At 36.7% G+C, this 23,142-nt stretch overlaps 1 protein-coding gene across 5 annotated transcripts in view; it reads right to left on the bottom strand.

Moving 5' to 3' along the window:
* The window catches only part of CTNND2 (catenin delta 2), a 913,492-nt gene that overhangs the window by 568,317 nt on the left and 322,033 nt on the right, over positions 1-23,142 (bottom strand). For all 5 annotated transcript variants that reach the window (XM_077879565.1, XM_077879568.1, XM_077879566.1 and 2 more), the window contains one exon: positions 9,518-9,630. In XM_077879565.1, coding sequence (XP_077735691.1) covers positions 9,518-9,630 — 113 coding nt within the window. The remainder of the gene's footprint in view (positions 1-9,517; positions 9,631-23,142) is intronic.

The raw sequence follows: 23,142 nt of genomic DNA, 5'->3' as shown, positions 1-23,142 counted from the left end.
CTCAACTCTGAACTCACTATAAATGCCTATGGCCTTGGTTTAAGTTTTATGACTTATCTCCTGGATAAGTCATCTCTACCTCATGCTGCTGTCACCGGCTTTGATGGACTTCAGTCCTTTCTCCATGCAGCTGGAAGAACCAAAGATGATGCCATCACTTCCTGGGATAAAGCTGTCTTGCATGTTCTAGTGACAATGCAACAAACCCAAAGTCTCTACCCTCACCTCTATGACCACTCACAGAATGGTCATGTCAGTCTCCATCCTCATCCTATGGCCAACCCATGGCCTATGCCATGGGCTCAATATTCCAAACACATGGATTCCAAGTTTACACCCCTTTGCACTTTGCACTTTACCTCTGAGCGGTGCCTTTATTCCATTTTCTTTTCTGCCAACATTTCACACCCTTCACACACAACTATTCCTCTGTAAAACTATCTCCAGTGTCACTTCCTGTTCTCTTCATAGTATTAACATATTTTACTATGGGTTACATGCCAGGAGCCTCATCATATTCATATTTGAAGCACAAGGCATTCTTACTTACCTGTTAGGCCCTTAGAATTACCTCAGAGGAATCCTTTTAATGAGACCAATGATTATTTCTTAAAAGGCCCACTCCCCATGATCTCTCAGTTTCATATCTTCACCCTACTTTGTAGCCAAACTAGAAAACATCGAGAGTATCTAAAGCAGTTTATACACTATATACATACCAACTTCATTTAGACTGTGATTTCCCATGGATAAAAGCAATGCCTTGACCTAACTGGAGATTTTTATAACAAGAAAACCATTTACACGAATATATAGGCATCTATTTGCCTTTCACTGAAGCATCAAATCTATTTGGTCACATCTTGCTACCCTCATTACTTAATTAGATTGGTTATTCAAGTTTGCATAATGTTGCCATCTTAAAATATTCTGACATGACTTCCTGCTCACAATGGGAGGTGCCAATGAGATGGCGGAGCACAAGAGAGAACAAGCTCAATGTTTCCTATTTTACAGGTGAGGAAACAGAAGCTCAGAAGACCCAAATGACTTCCCTATTGAGTGTGTTGCTGTCAAGACCACCAATTTCCTCACAAACACTACATTTTTTTCTGCTATCTCTCCAATGCCTTTCCACCATAATAATTTACACACACAATGCTCATGGTGTTCAGCAAGCTGCTGACATCCCATCAGTGACCACTGAAGTTCTTTCTTCTTAAGTGAATCGAATGCTCATTGTTATCTTGTCACTTGAAATATCACTGGTTTCCAATCCTCTGAAAAGAGCATGGACAAAGGTAAATACAAAAAAGTTCGTAAAAGCTCTTGAACACTCAGCACCTGAGCAAAGGCAGAAGGATACACAAGTGGCTCATCAACAGGCACTTCTACCTCTCATCGCATTTAAACAACCAGAGAAAGTAAGGAGAATGGCTATTTTGATCAATCATTAATCTCTTGCTGCTTGCTGTCTGAAAAACATCCATTCAGAGTCACTGGCTTCTAGATCTTAATTTATTGAACATCTCCGGTCACACACATTATTGCTCTTCATTTTGCAACCACACGATATCAAGAGTCTCATCTCCAGATCCAGCAGTAGGTGTAGAGGCATATTAAGGTGTGCCGTGTGAAAGGTTTCTTCCATTCAATCATGTCAATTCTCTGTGGCTGTCTAGTCTGTAAAATGAAGGAAACAAATGTGCTACCCTGACACATTGCCTTAGTCCATAGTGAAAGGAACCATCCTATCATCTTTTGTAGAAAAATTAGGGATGAGACTCAACCAAAAATTATCTGTTTCTTCACCAAGAAGGAAAAATTTATAGGATTTGCTAGCAACAGTGTGTGAGGTGATGTGTGCTTTACTTATATTTCTCATTTAACCTTCACAAAATTACAGGAAAGCATTATCCTTACTATTGTGGATTTTTAAAAAAAGTGAAAGCTGAGGCAATATCTAAAATATAATGATACAATTTAGCTCTAAACTCTGAAACTACCAATTTCACCCTTCAAATCCATGAGTTAAAAAAAGGCTAAGGATGACAGAAAATACAAAGAATATTCTAGACTAAATTTATAAAGATTTTCAAAACCATACCAATCAGAACATTAAATTTTAAAGTTAATTAGAGCTAGTTTTCCCAAGACATCTTTTACAATGCAAAACTTCTAAATAAAATTTGGTATATTGTGGGGGTTTTTTGTTTTAAAATTTTATTTATTTATTTATTTATTTATTTATTTATTTATTTATTTGAGCGAGAGAGCTAGAGAGCGAGTACACAAGCAGGGGAAGGAGGAGATGGAGAAGCAGACTCCCCACTGAGCATGGAGCCAGATGCAGGGCTCCATCCCAGGAACCCAGGAACATGACCTGAGCTGAAGGCAAATGCTTAACCAACTGAGCCACCCAGGCACTCCTGGTATATTCTTTTTAGATGTAAAGTTAATATTAGTTTTTTGCAGAAAGTACATCAAACCAACTGTCCCTGGAATATGGCATACTATTTTAATGTGAAAGCTAACTAGAATGCATATTCAAACGTGATATTCTGATCTGTAAGGTCAGAATAATATAAACCACTTGAAATGATATATATTCTGGAATATATAGAGATAGAAATCCATATAGATTAGTAAGACTGATGATTTTTTCCAAAACAAGAGCAATGAAAATAAGAACAGTAAGAGAAACACTACATATCCATTCATTCATTTCTTCATTCAGTATTGAGAGTCCTGTTAGCACATGCTGGCCAAGGCTTTGGCATATCCTTCTAGTCCCTGCCCTGTAGGAATTACTTAGAGGCTAGTGGAAGAAAGAGGAAGGATAGCACCTACTTCTATTCTAGAGGCTAAGAAGGCTCAGCAAAATCTCAATGCAGGCGAGGAGGAGGTAGCAGCTTTAATGCATGCTGTAAATAGTCTTACAGGATCAGGAATTCATAGGGTGCTAGGGTACTATCTAGAGGTGACTCAAAACAGTGAACTTGACTCTAGGCAAGATGGGAAAGGCTCAAAGGCCTGCCAACTAAGAGAAAAAGAGGGGTAAGTGCTTCCCTGTTAAACCAGTTACAAGTATAAATGTTCTCACTTTTTCTGGAGTAGAGACCTGAGCAGAAATGTGATGATGCTGGGAAATGTGGAGAGATGATTCTTGAGGGCCCAGAAAGTGGTCTAGAAAAATCTTCTTAATTTACGTAAGCAAAAAACAGACTATAATAGGAAACCCTAAAGGGATAATGTTAGCATTAAAAGGCAAGGCTAGGAAATTGGGAGAAAAAATAAATAAGGGGGAAGATGGTAGTATAGGAATTAAGAAAAGAACAAGGGTTCAAAAAGGGACTTGAAAAAAATGGTAGAATTTCTGAGGTAGATTTCTGCTCTGGAATTTAGTTTGGAAGGAAACAAAGAGAAACTTTTTTTTTTTTTTTTTTTTTTAAAGAAATTGGCAATGAAAAAGAAAAACCTCCACAATACATCTATAGTCCTTGTATTTTTTTTTCTGTTTTTATATGAAGAACACATTCTAAAAGACCCCTGCAATGTTAATTCTGGTTACCAACTCAAGAAATTAAATGTCTTGTTCAAATAAATGGCTAGACTTTGTTGAGGAGTAGTATTTCAGCCATGTGAGAAATGCTTATTTCCTAATATGGAAACTAATAAAAATGATATTTAATAAAAAAATTCTAGAAAAAAAAGTTTAAAGTGATTCGATATCATTTTTTCCCCTTGCTAGCAATCATGTATCCATCATTGGTAAGAATCTAAAATCCTATGGCTTTGAGTGACTTTTACCTTTGGCTAAATGATTTCATTTGGGAGTATATGTGTATAAATATCCACATAATAAAAAATTCATTTGAAAAAAATTTCAAAGTAATTATTTAACTATCTGAGCTATGTTTCCAAAATGAAATATTTTGGTAAATGTATTCCTTTCTTATCTTAAAACAATAAATGTAACTACTTGTTTAAATATCATATCCTGCAGGTTAATGAAAAAATGCACAACATGTTTTACTTATAATTTTACTTATAATTATATTCATACATGATTTATTTCCTAAGAAAGTTCAGTGATCATGTTTTTAAATAAATACAGTTCATTCTGACAAAAAAGTATGTGAGTACTTGACTAACTTTTTTTTCACCTCTTACTATTTTAACCAGAAATCAGTATTTTCTCTAAAATAAGTCTGACTTCTTTGTAAGTGTGGACAAGATTTTTAGACTCCATTTATAGATCTGTTGGCATTTCAGCTCACAGAAGTTAGTTAATAAAGAGAATGACCTTTGGTAACATGTACAACATTAATTCCTTTTGCATTTACTCTCCAAAAAATGGCAGGCTTTCATGGAAACTCATTTGCAAGAAATTCAATATTCATTCACAGGGAAGAAAGAGCATCTTATATGGAGCAAGCCATATAGATATAGATATAGATATAGATATAGATATAGATGATATAGATAACTCCAATAAGAGTCTTGGGTATCTATGTTATAAAAAAAAAATGGAGAGGCTTAAGATGATTGCTTTATTTGGTAGTTCTATTCCACAATAAATAATGACTCTACTCCACATTCAAACATGTCTACTTCTTAGAATCAAAGCTATACATTATTTTGACATACGAATCCAAACACATACATATATGCATAAAAATAAAATGGGTTATACACATTAAACTTTTGAATGAAATATTGATTTATTTTTTCTAAAAACATTCACAGTTCAGCTTATTGTAATATATCTAGCAAAACCAATTGAAAAGTATTGTATACATTTTTCTATTACTGTATAACCGATTACTCCCAACTGAGCACCTTAAAACAACGTCCATTTTTTTAGCTAATAGTTTTTTAAGTTTTGTAAAATTCATGTGTGGCATGGTTGGGTTCTCTGTTCAAGGTCTTATAAGGTTATTATCAGAGTTTCTGCTTGGCTACTCTGTTGAGGTTCTACAGAATAATCTGTTTCAAGTTCATTCAGTCTATTAGCTGAATTCAATTCCTTTTGGTTATAGTCCTGAGATCCTCTTCTTGCTAGCTGTCAGGCAGGCATCATTCTCAGCACCTTGAAGCCATGTGCATTGCTAGTCACGTAGCTCCTCCAACTTTAAAGTTAGCAAAGGAGAATTTCTTAAGTGTTAAATCTCTCTAGCTTTGGATTTTTGACTTCCTTTGTTTCTGAGCTCTAGACCGTTATATACATCACCATCACCATCATGATGATCATCATCATGGTTTCCAAGGGTCAGGTTTCTTTTATTTGAGCTAAATATCTCTCCCATTGTGTTCTTGCTATTCATGAATCAGGAATATGTGTTCTTGCTACCCATGGGACTTTGATGTCCTTAAATTTTTAGTAGCACTCAAGAAAATCCCAACACATACTTTGAGTGAAGGTTAAACCTTCTGTGGCAGGGAATTCCTAGAAGGATCAATAGAATCTCATCCCCAATGCTTCGATAAGTTCTAATGACCTCCAAGTATGGGACACCTAGTCCAATTTGGACTGATCGAGAAGATATTCAGAAGGATGTGAGCCCTCTGCTGGATAACTGGATCCACAGGCAGAGGTAATCAAGTGAAAGAAGGAAGACATTCTAGATAGAAGAGATCGCATGGTCACAGCTCTGAGACAGGAAAGAGCTGTGTGTTTATGGAAGTGGGAAAGAGTCCTTCATGGACATGATTCTGATCTAGGTATTATGCAGCTCAATCTCACCCCACATGGAGGGATAGATTTGGGCAGATTGCAGGATGATCTAGAATGTTGTTACCAGTCTGTGGAGAATGTGACAAGGGCATAGGCATAGGCAGGTTCTCAGACCATGGGTAACAGAAAAGCAATGCATGGCCCCTCGCCTCAGAGGGAATAGATGGCTCACAGGGCTGCCAGACCAAGATCACTGACAGGCCTTGGCCTGGGGAACAGGCATGAGCCAAGTAATCCAGCTGGCCAGGGGGCGAGAGTGAGCTACCAGCAAGGGGGATATGATCAATACCCTAAACAAAGGGCATCATCTGTATAAATAATATTCCTGACTCAGGTCTGGCTGGTTCTTTTTTTTTTTTTTTTTTTTTTAGGTCTGGCTGGTTCTGAGGAAATCAGAGAGACGGTATGCAACCAAACTCTCTCATAGAAAGGAAGTAGGCTCCAATGGCTTCGAAAGGATTGGGCTAGAAAAAGTGAGGAAAGCCAAGATAGGAAGGATATAAGGTATATGGTGGATCTGTAGTTTCAGGAAGAAGCGCCAATAATTCCCTTGTAGAAAAATAATAATACTTAACCCCTCATTTATCTAAATTCTGGAAGCTTCAGTATCCATGTGGACGTTTAGAAAAGTCTGTGAAGAGTTTAAGAGATCTCAATATTCCTAGTTGCAGCTACTTATGCCTGGCTGCCTGGATATAGTAGGAGCTGATGTGCTTCAGCAACAGCTAGCTCCAGCTTCCCCTTCCCCAACATCTCAGTGTTCTCACTCATCCCTTGATTGTTATGAAACTGACTGTTAAAAATGCATACTAATACAAGTTTTTCAAAAAGTCTCAATTGTCCATGTGATGACCAAGAAAAAGGTCTTAGGAATCAGATGGAGAATTTCCTATCATCAATAAAAGGCAGAGAAACCCCAAACTATATTTACTAGTCATTTTTCATAAAAAGTCAGAAAGATACTTGATATTGTTTCCTCTATGAAGCTCTCTTACTCCTCCCTAGTATCCTTAAGAAGTATGAAACAATATCTAAATCATCAAATTCTTTACCTGTTCTCCTTTCTCAAATCTTGTTTATATTCTATTTTTAAGATTTTTAAAAATATCCTTTTTGATGTGCTAACTAGGTTAGTCTATCACGCTTAATAAAGACTTGAATTTCCAAAGGTGCCTTTCTGAAGCTGAGCAAACAACTTGGTTATGATAAAAAAAGAACAGTGGAAGCTATGTATTAGACTTTCCTCCAGTGAATTATCAGTAAATTGCTTGTATTATTCAACTGCAGATTCATACATTAGAGATTTCCAATATACAAAACAATCAGGCTTAATGAAAACTGACATTTTACAGCTATCTGGCAAGGAGAAATAATTAGGTAGTGTCATCTGCACTTAACACTATCATTTAATATGTATTTTACACAGAATTATTGATTATGTATCACGGCCTGAGAGCTAGGGATACAAGATATCGTATAAAGAATCAAAAAGTTGTCAGGGGATAATTTTTCTGTCTACTTTGGTACTTTAACATGTGTTCCATTCAAGATACCTTGGGCCTAAGGAAAAAAAAATCAGTTCAATCAAATCAAATGAGGAAGGGGGAAAGTTTTTAAGGATTAAAAAAAAAAAAAGGTACAACCTCTGAAATGCCTCATTCACAGGTGTCTCATAGGTACAACCTCTGAAATGCAGCCAGTCCTAATGATAAGTGAACAGGCTTGTTTGTTTGACTTTCAGGAACAACATGGTCTCTCTGTTGAACTACTTTCTCTCACCACAGATAATCCGCAGAACCCACACAACCACCATCCCCTACTGCCTACTATCAGATGTCACAGGTTCTGGGCCACTTATTTCACATCCTCAAGAGCAAGACCTATTTCTTATAGATCAGTCACTGGATGAATCAGATTACCTGTTTCTGATCCAAGCAGAAGCTTGTAATTAAGGCACTGGATACAACATGGTCCCCTAGACCTGTGTCTACCAGGGGACCATGTACAGTATGCAAAAATACACAGAATGATAGAAATATGAATTGAAAAGGTATCTGACCAATAGTGAAACAATGGATTTCAAAGCAAAATAGATGTCAATTTATTGGTGTGTATGGACCTAGAAACCTGACAGTCTTAGCTTCTCAACCTTTAACAAAAACCTTTTCAAATATGTACAACTGCATGTACTGAATCAAATGCACATTCATAAACATTGTTTTTCTCCCTGCCTTCGTCTCACCATCTTCAACCAGTCAACTTTCTGAAAACAATTTCAAGTAAACACAACTCACTTCTCTTTTTTCTTACCCATTCTGCTTTGGTTAATTTGTTTTTTTGGCAAGTCTGTTTAAGGGATCACAATGTACCTATTTGCAGCTACTTATAAGCTAGGTAAGTGGAGGTGGATATGTTTCCACATGTCCAAAATGAAGTTTTGCAATAGAAAATGATATTCCATCCACGTAAGCTACTCTAACAAGAATACAATGATATCCATGTAGATTTACCATTGTCAAAAAAGAGAACAATATTAAAAGACTGGTGGCAAGGAACTCAAACTGGAAATATCCTGACTACAAATTTACTCTTACAATGATAAAATATTTTAGAGCAATAGATATAAGTACATTTTAATTCTTTTGTCACACCAGGTGGCTAAGGGACCGCCAAAGTCATGCTCCTGTTTCTGAGCAGAGTGGCTATAGATGCCAGGTCTAGGAATCCCCACCCTACTTCCATCTGCAAGAGGACACGTGACTGGTTCTCACCAATGGATTGTGGGTACAGTGATGCAGTTGACAATGAGGTCACAGGGGGTAGTAGAGCTCTCAAGAGAGAAGTTGGGTCCTTAATAACTGTAGGAAGGAAAGCAGAGAAGCAGCCCCTGACTACCATCCACTGCCTCTGTTGCATGAATGAAACACAATCAGCTTTGTATTAAGTCAGTATAATGTCAGAGTTGACTTGCCACAGCAATTGTTTCCTTAACTAAGACAACTCCCTAAAAATGTAAAATCTCAAAAATATAATGTATGACAAGGTAATAGGAAAGTACAATGCATTACTTTTTTTTTTTTTTTTTTTTTTACAATGCATTACTGAGAAATGAAAGTTGTCATAGAACTTTGTTTCTTTCACTCACATTATATATTCATATTCACACACACATACACACATATTTTTAAATATGAAAGCATGGTGCTAGGGTAGGTAATTTATTTTGTGGTCAAATGACTATGTTTTGTTTTTAAACATTTCAGAACCTCAAACCAACCCCTAATTGAATAATTATTCTATCTGTGAATTAGAAATATTTTTACACAAGAGAATTGCATCCATGGCTGACACTTGAGGTACAATTTTGCAACTTAGCATTGTATATTAGCAAACAATACAGGTTACATTGAAATGTTCGCTCTTTCATTTCAGACACCTGCAACTCTGGATCATTTAGAAAAAAAGAACCAAACTGAGAGACTCATATGGCATCTCCTGATTTCCAGCAAGCTGACTAAATGCAAAGCCTTCCTTTGCATAAAATTACACATGATTTGCATTCGGGGCAAGTGTTAATTTTGTTAAAGAGTTTCAAGAACAAATCAGGCCACTTTGGACACCTTTTGAACATCTTAAATCAGATTGGTTACAACTCCCTTCCAATATCTCACTGAATGTTCCAATTCCACTGCCAGGTTTGTAAGGAGAAGATAAACACCACAATTTACTTTCACTGGCAGCTCAAAGCACAGAAGTGTAAGGAGGCAGTGTGCCCAGTACCTGATGCTGCTCATGCTGCCCGTCTCTGATCCAAGCTTGCATCGCTCCAGTTGGCTGGCTACGATCTGGCGTTCTGCCTCCAGCTCTCGGGTCAGTCTCTCAAACTGTAATTCCTGAAATAAAACCACCAAAAAAGATTAATTCTATCATCTATTTGAAAAGTGGAATTCATATCAAAATGATGTGATGGTTAAGGGGAAAAAAATGCAATTTGCCAAGATGTCAAATTTGAGAAGCAGAGGATGTTGTTGGGAAATCAAAGAAGGATTTGCAGTTAGGACATACGTGAGTATGTATCACAGTTCTGGGACTTGCTGGCCCCAGGGCCTTTGGTGGGTTCTTTAATCTTCCTAAATATCAGCTTCACCATCTGTAAAATGGGTTGACAATACTTTTTTCCTAAAGTTGGTGTGAGGATTCAGCAAGACGTTGACCATGAAAAATTAGTCTGTGCTATTGTTTGGCAGATGGTCAGCATCCAACAGATATTAAAATAAAATTGTAACATTCAGTAAAATGTTAAAAGAAACCGTTTTTCTATCATTCAGAATACTGTGATTATTCCATATTGGCCTTCTGGCTGCCTCTCTGTACTAATTCGATCCTAATATTACATATGGTAGACTGAAGAGAAATAACGCTTAAACTTACACTTCTGTAGGCTCGAAATTCCAACAGAATGCGAATGATACTGATCCTTTATAGCCTAATTATGTGAATATGCTTCGAGATATTTGCTGTATGGCCGTAAAAAAAAACAATTAATGCCATGAAGAATGCTTCTACAAATCTGCCTGAAATCCACTATTAAGGATCAATTTAATAAAAAATAATTCAATCAGTATGTCAAGCATCTTAGCTGTTCCAATTTTATGATTTTTGTACCATATTTTAATCTTTGTATTTTATTTTCTCATGCACTTAATTTTTTAATAAACATAATTATAGCAAAGCATGTATTTTAACTAAGTTTCCAGAAGTTGTTACACTGTCACATTTAATCTCTTTAAAAAATGAATTAACGGCACACTTACATTTTGGGTATGGGAAAACAAAAATGGTGGAAAATACTGAAAATACAGGTCAGTGTTGGAGAATTAAAACTCCCAACATTGCAGAGATCTGTCTTCCCAGAAAAGATGAGTTTATTTTATTTGCTAGCCTGAGACACTCTTGAGTGATACCTTTAAAAAGTAGAATCTGGTGTGTCATCCACATATATTAAACATTTCCTTGCTCTTTTCCATAAGAGCAGATTTCTTTTCTGTTAACATTATTTTGGGGGAACTAAGTAAGAAACATTTTACAAGGGGTGCCTGGGTGGCTCAGTCAGTTAAATGTCTGCCTTTGGCTCAGGCCATGATCCTGGGGTCCTGGGGTGGAGTTCTCTCCCTCTACTCCTACCCCAGCTCCTACACAAGAACTCTCTCTCTCTTTTTCTCTCTCTGTCTCTCAAATAAATAAAGGAAATGTTTTTCAAAAAAAGAAATACTTTACAAATGAAAGCTCAACTTTTTCCTTTCGAGTTCTAAAACTCAGGAAGCATGTTGTGGGAGCTCACATCTTTATTCTTACATATTCTGAAGGGAAGCAAAGATTATTTGTAAGGAACAAATACCAAGACCTCTGCCCAAATGCATTTTGTGCACCTAATCACTTCTTCTCCCAGCATGTTCTACTGTTTTTTGGTTGTTGCTGTTGTTGTTATTGTTGTTTTTGGCAGTTCCTTTCCACAAAAAATATGCAAGTTCTAGAAGATTTTCATTTCCAGGCTTTATATTTTATCTCAAATCTGTGTAACAGAAAAACCAAGCTATACCTCTGTATTGGTATCACCTTAAAAACATATTTAAAGATCATATGGAATTCCCCATAGGTAGATGGAAATTCGTTGCGTGTAAGTACCTGAAGTATTTTTAATTAGTTGCATATTTGCGCCCATTCTAAGTAGCCCAATACGATGAGATAAGGCACAGACTGAATCAGGATTCACAAACCTTAGGCTTCTGCTAGGACAGACACTGCCCGTGGGTGTGCTTGCTTACGGTCATGGCCTCACCGTATGTTTCCTCCATATCAGAGTCATGGAGCCTGGTGACAGGAGACACTTTCTCATGTGGTTGCCTTCCAAACATAGAGTCACAATTTCCAGTGCTGCGTATCACTTTGTGTGCATCTGTATTTCCATCTGGCATCATTCTTCTGTCTGAGAGACTTCCTTTAATGTTTTTTGGTGATGAATTCTCTCAGCTTTACAGACTAACAACACTATTTTGCCCTTATTTTCAAAAGACATTTTGTCCTCTCGTTTGCATTGTTTCTGACAAAAAGCTATGGTGTTCATGTATTTGTTTCTTTGTCTATACAGTGTCTTTTTTCTCTGCCTCCTTTTAAGATTTTCTCTTTATCTCTGGCGCTGAACAGCTTGATTATAACATTCCTTGCTATAGTTCTCCTCATGTTTCTTACACTTGGGGTTCAATGTTTCTTACACTTGGGGTTTAGTAGGCTTCTTGGTCTATGGATTTAGTTTCCATTAAATCTGGAAAATACAATTTTTTCCTCTTTCCCCACTAACATCCTTCCTTCAGTGATTACAATTACATGTATATTAGGCCACTTGGAACTGCCCCACACTTCATAGATTCTTTTTTCTTTTTAAAAACCTTTTTCTCACTCATTGTTTCATTTGAATAGTGTCCATTGGTGTAATCATTCTTTTCCTCTGCAATGTCTAATCTATCCATAACTTTGCTGAGTATATTTTTATCTCAGACATTGATGAATTAAACACCCATAGAAGTTTCACTTGGGTCTCTTTAATATCTTCCATGTCTCTAACTTTATGAACATGGGGAATAAAAAAAAAGAACATGGGGAATACACATATAGAAACTGTTGCCATGATTAGCTAATTCTCGCATATGTTTCAATTGACTGATTTTTCTTTTCATTGCAGGCCCTATTTCTGCTCATCTTCATGTATGATGATCTTTGGTTGAACACAAATTTTTTTTTTTTTAACATTTTGAATTTTACCTTCTTGTGCTCTGGGCATATATTCCTATAGATACTTTAAGCTCTGTTCTGGGACACAGTTACCCGGATGCAATTTAATATACTTGAGTCTTGCATTTCAGATTTGTTAGAGAAGACAGAAGAGCATTTAGTCCAGGGCTAATTACTCTACTTTACCTAAATGGATTCTTTTTAAGTACTCAACATCCAATGGATTATGAGTTTCCCAGTTTGGCTGGTAGGTGTCGGCACATATTCCTAGCCCTGGTTGAGCACCAGGTACTATTTCCTCCCATCCTTTCAGATGGTTCTTTCCCTGCCCCCTGATGGTTTCCTTATATAAACAGGCTGCTCAGGTCTGAACTCAGTAGCAGAAGAGGACCCTCTATAGATCTTGAGGTTTCTCCTTCTGAGTAGTGATTGACCTTCTATTTTGCCCCACAAATTCTTCCTGGACTGTCTCCCCAATTCAGGGGTCCCCTGGACTCTGCAGGTCCCTTTTCTATGCTGTTGTAACTGAGGAAATTAGAGGCTCATCTTCTTTACCCTTTGTGTCTCTTAGGAACCACCTTTGTTCACTGCTTAAAGTTCAGACTCTCAAAAGCTTCATATTGTCTGTGTGTTTGTTGTTTCAGATGGGAAGGTAATGCCAGTCTCTGTTACTCTATCTTAGCTGAAAATGGGAAGGTTTTTAAGAATTAACAATTTTCCTCTGTGACTGATTTGTAAAAGCATATTTTCTGCCATATTTAAAAACTCATATTAAATGAACTACTACTAACCAGGCAAATACTTTTGCTTTTACAGGTTTTCTTCTATGTTGTTTGTTCACTGTTCACAAAGAGCTACTTCTGGGTTACTAGTCTGTTTTATTCACATGATGACTTTTAAACTGAACTGACATTTCTTTATTAAGGAAATGGGTATCAATATGTTGACTTTTTAAAATGTCCATTCAATATATGTTTGCTTTGTCATCCTGTATATGAACCAAGAAAGTAATTAAGTGAATCTTCCCCTGTGCTGTGCTAAGGAATACATAGTAAATGTCAAGGTCCTCAAGGAGCAAGGAAGTTTCTCGTCTTCATCTAAAATCCTGCTTTATTAATATAACAATACAAAACAAAAATAAAATTGGAAACTTTTTTTTATTGAGCACTTACTATTGAGTGCCTAATTTCTAGGACCGTATATAAGGCAGAAATTTTTCCTGCCGTATCGCCAATGTATCTAGTGTCTACAGCAGTCCTAGTACATAGTAGGTGTTCAATAAATATCTGTTAAATATATGTGTCTGCAGGGAGCTAAGTGCTTTACACGTATTACCTTGTGTATACATCATAACACTGCTGTCTCCTAGGTTCTTTTGTTGCTGTTGTTGTTTTTCTTAGTTTAAAAAAATGTTAATTAAGGTAAAAAGCTTAGCCTTGGCCAAGAAGAAATTCTTCCTTCAAAAGCAGCAAAGAGAATGAGAAAAAGGATGACATTCAAAAGATCTGGACATAGAGAAAGGGTAACACTGAAGAAGCTAATTAATATCAGATGGAGTAAATCTTTCCTGTATTTTCAATTATTTTGTTTGAGGCCATAGCAGTCCATTAATATAGAGGTCATGTGATACAACTATAAACTATGAATTTCATTCATATTCATATTAAGAATCATTATTTAAATTTTTTTTTTATTTCTTTGAACTCTAGAGACCAAGTTCTGAAATGTCCTCTGCCTTTTGCTCACATTACAGTCATTTCTCAGGAGGGCTGTTCTCACCACAGCATATCACTGGGGTTGGGAACTCTCAGGACATTAGTTGGGTCTAGTGTGGATTTTATGCCTGGAATTGGAAACTGATATTAGAATTGGGAACTAGAAGAGCTGCAACTGTTGTCAAACTCAGAGACTCCTATGGCCTAATGGCATCCATGGTATCATCTAGGGCATTCATCACAATAATGAATGAACTTCCACTCCATGGGGGATACTTAAACTGTGGTGTGGTTGGAAAGATGACATTCTCCAGCTCTAACTCAGTTTGCCATTAGGATGACAGACCTCTCAGGATTGAATAATTCTCTCTGGGTTTCTTAGAGACTTTGAGGTAGAAGAGCATTTATGAGAAAAATATTGAGAGTAAGGCCAGGTGGGTACACAAGAAATCAATTGGAAAAATAAAAGCATGTGGATATATTTAGCAAAATTTGTAATACTTGTTGAAAGTGAATTTGTGGTATTAAATCAATTCAGCGAAGGTAAGGTTAAGGAAAGATAAGAAGAGTGAAGAAAGAGGCACCTGGGTGGCACAGTTGGTTAGGAATCTAACTCTTGGTTTCAGCTCTGGTCATGATCTTGGGGTCATGAGACTGAGTCCCGCATCAGGCTCCATACTCAGTGTGGATTCTCCTTGACACTCCCTCCCTCTCCTGCCTCTCCGCATGTGTTCTCTCTTTCTCAAATAAACAAATAAATCTTTTAAAATAAAAAAATAAGAGTGAAGAAAGATCTTTGAAGGTCTTGGATATGGAGTGTAGACAGAACAAAAGAAGCCAAAATAAATAAATAAATAGAAGAATAATGGTGGGACAAAGACCATTAGCATGGCCTTCTCCTGGGCAGTTTCACTGCAGAAGTAGTGATGTAAATCAGGCTCTAAACTGTGATGACACCAAAAGTAGCAAACAAAAGCAAAAACAGACAAGCAGAACTACATCAAAGTAAAAAGCTTCCTTTCCTTTTAGCAGAGAAAACAGTCAACAGAATGGAAAGGTAACCAACAGAATGGGAGAAAATATTTAAAAGGGTTAATTTCCAAAATACATAAGGAGTGCATATAACTCAGTAGGAAACAAATGGCAGGGGCAGCCCCGGTGGCTCAGTGGTTTAACGCCACCTTCAGCCCAGGGCCTGATCTTGGAGACCCGGGATCGAGTCCCATGTCGGGCTCTCTGCATGAAGCCTGCTTCTCCTTCTGCCTCTCTCTCTCTCTCTCTCTCATGTCTCATGAATAAATAAATAAAAAGAAAAAAAAAAAAGAAAAAAAAGGCAAAGTACTTGAATTGACATTTCTCCAAGCAAGACATACAAATGGCCAACAAGTATATAAAAAGGTGCATAATATCACTAACCAAGGAAGTACAAATCAAAACCAAAATGAGGTATCACTTCATACCTGTTAGAATGGCAGGTGTGAAGTTTTCTTTTATTAAGAAAATAAAAGATAACAAGTATTGGCAAGGATATAGAGAAATCAAATGCTTATATGCTGTTGGTATGAATGTATAGTGCAGCCACTATGTCAAACAGTATGGAGGTTCCTTAAACTATTAAAAATAGAACTACCATATGATCTTGCAATCCCATTCCTGGGTATATATCCAAATGAACTAAAATCAGGATCCAGAAGAGATATTTGCACTCTTACATTGATTGCAGCACTATCTTTTTTTTTTTTTTTAAAGGAAGAGGTGGCGGGGGTACAGAGAGAGAGAGAGAGAGAGAGAGAACCCCAAACAGACTCCACACCCAGGATGGAGCCTGATGCAGGAATCGATCCCACAACCCTGAGACCATGACTTGAAAATTAAGAGTTGAAAACTTAACCAACTGAGTCACCCATGCGCCGTTTTTGCAGCACTATTCACTGCTAACACATGCAAACCACTTAAATGTACAACAGACAGCTAGACAAAGAAAATATGGTAGATACCTACAAAAGAAGAAATTTACACCATTTGCAACAACATGGATGGATATGGAAGACATTATACTAAGTTCAAGAAGTCAGTTACTAAGCCAAAGAAGTCAGTTATAAACATAAAGCACGTGACTCCATTTATATGAGGTGTGTGCAAGAGTCAAACTTATACAAGAAGAAAACAGAATGGTGGTTGTTGCCAGAGGCTAGGAAGTAAGGTGAAATAGGGAGTTGTTGTTCAATGTCTCTGACTGTGCCACACCAGAACTAAACTTATTTGCAAACATTCCAAGCCCTGAAAAGTTGTTGTACCAGTCTCCTACTATTATGTTTCCCAGTTTCAAAAACATGAGCCAAGCATTTGAAACTCTTGAACAGAAAGCAGATGAAGTCCTTGATTGCTAGATTAACCAAAACACCAGATGAATGCAGAAGTGAAGATAAACCAGCTAAGGAGATACTAGGTGGTTTGGTGTTTTTTGTTTTTTTGTTTTGTTTTGTTTTTAGCATTGAATGTCATGTATTATAATTTAGCACTTTATTATAGATAGTTAAGAGGCTAGAGAGAGAGAAAAAAAAAGACAGAGAAAGGCATTCCAGATCAGAGAAGGAGCAACAGACAATGCAGATAAGCCAAGGGAAAACTGAATGAAACAAATAAAAAATGCACATGTCCACACCACCTGGGGTACATTCCTTAGAAAAGAAACAGAGAAAAATGATACTTAATGGATATACAGCAAATGGTTCCTTAATGAGGAAGCAAACCCAGGACATACATTTTCATTATTTTATATCCGCATTTTTATGGCTTTCTAGTCTTTCAGAGTCCGTGCTTTCACCACACCCAGAACAACACTGATACTTAGCAGCAGACCAGAGGCGATTTAAGAAAGGTTCATGTTCATTCAAAATGAACACAATCTTGTCACTATCATAAACAATCAAGTACAATTACAAAACTATTGTTCAATGGGTATAGTGTTTCAGTTATACAATATGAACAAGTTCCAGCAGTCTGCTACGCAACATGGTGCCTAAAGTTAACAATTCAGTGTTGGGCACCTAAAAATTTGTTACGATGGTATATTTCATGGTAAGTGTTCTTATCACTAAAAAAAAAATGAATAAATAAGTAAAAGGGACACAAACTTTTGGAAGTGATGGATATGTTTATCACCTTCAATTTGGTGATGGTACCGTGGGTGTATGCATATGTTCAAACTCATCAAATTATGTATGTTAAATACAGGCACCTTTTTATATCAATTATGCTTAAATAAAATTGTACCCAAAAATGGTATTCAGAAACTGTCCAGAGAAATTGGGATTTCATGGGAATTAACAATAGGGTATGGATTAAAGGAGACCTCCTTTGGTAACAGAAGTTTAAAGAAAAAGCAGTGTTAGAAAACCTATTACCTTCCCATTATGTGTAAATTATCTTGTTTTAGGGATAAAGTTTTATAAAAGTAGCAGATATATGATACCAAAGTTCAATAAAATTTACTAAGAGCCAGATCTAAAGGATATTAACTCCTAGAATAGCACATGGTTGAGTCACATAATATATTAGGATTGTAAGAAAAATTAACTTATACTTTTATAACTTTTTCCTAATAAGCCTAAATTAATAATTAATAATTAATTAAACTTAACTAAATGAAGTTTATTAAGTATTTTCAAAAGGATAAAGGTATATAAAGCCTCTTGAGGGGTCTTAGCTAAGTTAGTGTAAAAACTGAAATCAGAAAACACATACTCATAGTTTCATTAATTTCATCAATAAATAATTTACTTAACATCGTGCCATAGCATCAGTTGAGACAATACAAGCTGGGTTTAAGGAAGTGGAAAAATTTAGACTGAATAGTGAATTCAGTAAACATGAGTTTGCCTTAATTTTACTAATACTGGAAGATGGAAAAGAGGTGGGACAGATGTGGAGAATAGAGAAGATGGATGAGCTTCTGGGCAGTGGAAGACATTTTCTACAGAGGAAACCTGATTGCTATAATCCAATGACTTAAGATTCAAATTTACCATGCCAGCCACAAGAAGTGGGAACATGGACCCAGAACATATCCTGAGACTGTGTAGACCACACATGCTCAGGCATCGAGAATTCTTGGTCAACCTCCTCTCCTGTTGAAGTAAAAAATAGTGAGGACCAGCACCCACCCAGACACACAATAGCGGTCCTGTGTAGTCTTATGTATGCAACAGAATGGTGGTAGGCATGAAGGCGAGTAGAAGAAACGTGATGGGATTTGAAAGGTTTGACCATGGTAGTGAAAGCTCCAGAGTTTTTCTAAAGGAAGCTTCAAAGAAGGCCTGCTAGGTCGACCTAGATGAGAATGGAAAGCCTACTAATGAGCAAAAGGTCTACCTTTCATTAGTGGCCAGTTGCTCTAATCTGCATTTCTCAAGTATGTACAATGCTATTACTTGCGATCCAGTGAAAATCAGTTTCTACTTTTGTTTTCTTTTGTTTTCGTACTTTATGTATTTTATTACAATTAGCTCTTCAAGGATTTGTGTTCCTCCTAGACTGTGAATTCCTTAAGGAAGGGACTAGGTCCTAGGTCATAATTTTATCTATGAGCAAAATACCTGATATATAATTGGAACTAGGTAAATGTTGATGAATAAATGACCCAAGATCCTGGTATCAAGCTTCCCGGAATGAAATGGCCAAACTGTTTATCACAAAATATTTTTTTTCAAAGAAGGTATTTCATGATCCCAAGTAAATGTGAGAAAACCTCCATAGAGCTTCAAAAAAAATCAGCAGTTCTATGAAATATCTTCACCATAGTGTTATTTTTAGAATTCAGTAGGCTCATCAATTGTAATAAAAATGTGCAATCCTTACTTGAAAGAGCTGTTAAAGGTTTTATCTAGATGATGCTTCTTCAGTTTAAATTTTCTTTCTTTTGCTTTTTTTTTCCTTATCAGTTCCTCTCTGATTTTATAAGTGCCTCTCTGATTTTATAAAATTATAAAATCATATATAAAAATACATATTTCTTTATGTATTCTATATAATTATACATGTTTATATATAATAAATGTTATATATAATTACATATACAATATATATTTATGCTTTATATAATGCATAAATTAAAAATTATATATAGAAAGAGAATCTAGGGGATCCCTGGGTGGCGCAGCGGTTTAGCGCCTGCCTTTGGCCCAGGGCGCGATCCTGGAGACCCAGGATTGAATCCCACGTCGGGATCCCGGTGCATGGAGCCTGCTTCTCCCTCTGCCTGTGTCTCCGCCTCTCTCTCTCTCTCTGTGACTATCACAAATAAATAAAAATTAAAAAAAAAATTTAAAAGAAAGAGAATCTAATTGCCATCTATATTCCTAGCTGGATAAGTGAAAATAATTGTCATTGCCGTTTTTAAATCAATCTGTACATATACAGACTGAAATAGGCAAAATACTTGTCAAGTTTATTTGAAAAACAGCAGCAATCCTACCTTCTCATTTTCTCTTCTTCAGAGGCAAGCACTTTTAACTCCTTTTTCTGATTTGTACATCCATATCTCCATTAACTTTCTAATATTATTATTTCTTAAATTTTCAGTTAGAGGCAACATCAATTGACTTCCCATAGTGGAAGATGAGGGCTTCACTCCACTTCCCCATCTGCTAGCATGCATGGACACTTCTCCCATCTTCCTCTCGTTCCCCATACAGCTAAACTTCCATGTTCAGTAGAACCATATCACAAGGTACATGCTTCAGACCACGACTTCTTTAACATCAATATACAACATTTTGTTTTCTCTAAATGAATGGCTTGTCTTTTCTGTTACTCTTGTTTGTTTGGCTGCCTATGTACTTAACATGAATTCAAACAAAAAATTCCCTTGATATAAACTTCTTTCAATAAACCAAACACAGGAAAGATTATAGCAATTCAGTCCATTGAAGAAATCTCTTCTGGTGCCTTCCAACCTGCTCCAATCTGGCCTGTTTACACAGCTCTCCCTGGGACCCACTCTTCATCTCCATGATGGGGATTTCCTTTGTCCTTCTCTAATGGTGGGTTCCCTCTTTCTAGACCTACTGCTTTCTTCATTTTCCTACTTTATTTCCTTTCTGGTAAAAAATGCCTTCCCAGAGAGAAAGAGAGAGTGGGAGGCTTTTTCTTGAGACCTTGGATATCTGATAGGTTTTTATTCTACTCTTAAACTTAGTTCTAAGGCTGTTATAGAAGTAGAGAATTCTAGGTTGGAAATAATTTTCCCTTAGAGTTTTGAGCTAGTGCATCATTATCTCCTGCCTTCCAGTGTTGCTGTTGAAAAGTGTGAAACATTCTGAATTTTTATTATTTTTTGTGTGTGAAATCTGCTTTCACTTCTTCCCAGAAAAAATGTATCCTTTCTTGGTCCCTAGCATTCTAAAATACTATTGATATGGTCTTGATATAAGTCTATTTTTAGACATTTTCAGGACCTTTAGTGGGACCTTTCAATCCAGGAACTTACATTGTTCAGTTCTAGGCAATTCTATAATTCTATTGAAAAAATTTTCATGCTTTTCTCCCTTTTTAAAAGATTTTTCTTGTTGCTGGTTTTTTTTTTTTTTTAAACTTTTCAGATGTTAAAATCTGTATCAGTTGTCTAGGTTTCTTCTTTAAATCTATTTCTCTTCTAGTTTCCCATTTTCTTTATGTTTTACTTTTACTTTCTGGAAAGGTTCCTCAATTTAATCATATAGGTATCTAAAAAGTGGTTTGTACATTGATGTTATTATACTTTAAATTCCCAAGACCTACTTTTTTTGTTCTCTGAGTATTCCTATTAATTATCATCCAGTATTATTTTATATGAAATCATTTTTTCTCTCTCTCCATGATGTGTTATGTTTTCTTCTCTTTGCATAGTTCCTATTTTAAAATGATTTTCAGTTTGCTTTAGAGTCTGTCATTCATGTTATAGGCTTTTAAACATATCAAGTTCTCCAGCAGACTTCTTCTATTTGAGTGGGAATTCAGAGAGCTGATCAGGCTCTTGGTGAGTACAGCTGGTTAGCTTTGCCCTTCCAGGAGAATCAGTGGGGGTGTCCATGCAGAACGTCCAAAGAAGGCTCTCTCAAGCTCCAGCTCTAAAAATGAACACATGGCTACCTCTGTTCTGAAAACTGTGTAGGCATGGAGGCTGGGGGCAAGGTGAAGTGGAAGGGCTCAAAATTAATAAGTAACTTTTAATACCGACTTTAATACCCTTCCTTGTGCCCCTGAGTTAGAGGACTCTAACTTCATCAACTCTAGGTAATTCACCTCTAGTCTTTGCCAGTGTTGGGGGAAGCAATCTGTCTAGCTGTGTATGGTAGGGTCAGGGGTTCTGATGTCAACTGATATTAAACAAATTCACAAACAATCTCCTGTTCGTATAGCTATATTTGATGCCCCATGTTCCCACTCCTACAAACCTTTGCAAGACTTTACTTATAAATTAGCTTATACTTTTTATCTTCTCCTGCTGCTTAGAACTCATCTTCTTATATATAAGTTATTTATCACTTTGTCCATGTACCATATTTTGTCAGTTCTAAGACTGATGAGTTCTAAGATTTTTCACACTTTAATGCCTCTGGGTTTACTCTCTTAAATAGGGATGACTTACATTTGATAGTATGTTATAGTTTAATCAGAAGTACTGTTGCCTTCTTCAACGGTACATGAAGTAATTCTGAGTTGATGGCCACTCCAACATGCTGAAATACAATGCTTTAATTACCCATTCTCTAGGTCTACAGGGTTATCCCTTTAAAAAAGTCTCATTGCCATTTTGGCAAGGGAGCAGATATTAACACAAAAATTAAAGTTACCTTCTTTACTCAGGTGTCAGTTCTTTTCTAAAAGAAATTAGAAACCTCAGAGCAAAGGAGTTCAAACAAGAGTAAGAGGGAGCCTAAAATGCCCCTGGCCTTTGTACCTACCATCTGTGGAAGGCCCTGAGCAAGAGTATTATAAGTTGTACAGGTTGGTCCTCCTACTTTCCCCTAAGCATAACCATATCCTGCACTGGGTTCTCAGAGGCACCAATGCCAACACAATCATACTCGTTCTATCTAAACTGAGAAAATGGAAGATCACTGCTATCTCTCTTCGGTCTCTAGGATACAATAATTTCCAGGACTGTATTTCTCTGTCCTCTGGCTGGAGTTCTTTTTCTTTTCTTTTTTTTTTTTTAAAGGTTTTATTTATTTATTCATGAGAGACACAGAGAGAGAGGCAGGGACACAGGCAGAGGGAGAAGCAGGCTCCATTCAGGGAGCCCAATGTGGGACTTGATCCAGGGATTCCAGGATCACCCCTGAGCCAAAGGCAGACACTTAACCACTGAGCCACCCAGGCATGCCTGGAGTTCTTTTTCAAGAAGGATAAAAGACCAGTTTTCTAATGTGTAGATGAGTTTTCACTTCCCACTGTCCCCTATCTCTGCATGCATCAAGAATTTGTATCATCAGATAATCTTAGGTGACCTTTTTTCCCCACATCACTTTTAATTCCCATTTCACACGAATGAGTTGATTTCATAGCCACAAACTCCTGGCAATGTTAATATCATCTCACTGCAACACTTTCTGAAGCCAAATAGAAGGGAAGGTGGCACAAATGACAGGGTAATGATAGGAAGCCTATAGCAAAGTGTCCAACAAATCTGGAAAGAACAAAGCAATGATGTCAGGATGGAATGGAACAAATCAATGTCAACTGTAAAGCTGTACAGACCTCACTGATGAGTCAAAAACTATGGCAAAGAGCTGTCCACGGAAGTTTACAAAACTGACAGACTAATGTTTTTAAACAACCACAGTGTCATTCTGGGTCACCTAGCAAGACAGCAGATGACAGGAATCAGCACCCTGAAGCAGAATCACAGGTACCTTT

This window comes from Canis aureus, chromosome 31 (assembly GCF_053574225.1).
Source record: "Canis aureus isolate CA01 chromosome 31, VMU_Caureus_v.1.0, whole genome shotgun sequence".
NCBI lineage: Eukaryota > Metazoa > Chordata > Mammalia > Carnivora > Canidae > Canis > Canis aureus.
Note: the sequence above shows the minus strand (reverse complement) of the source record. Positions and strands in the feature narration are given on the sequence as shown.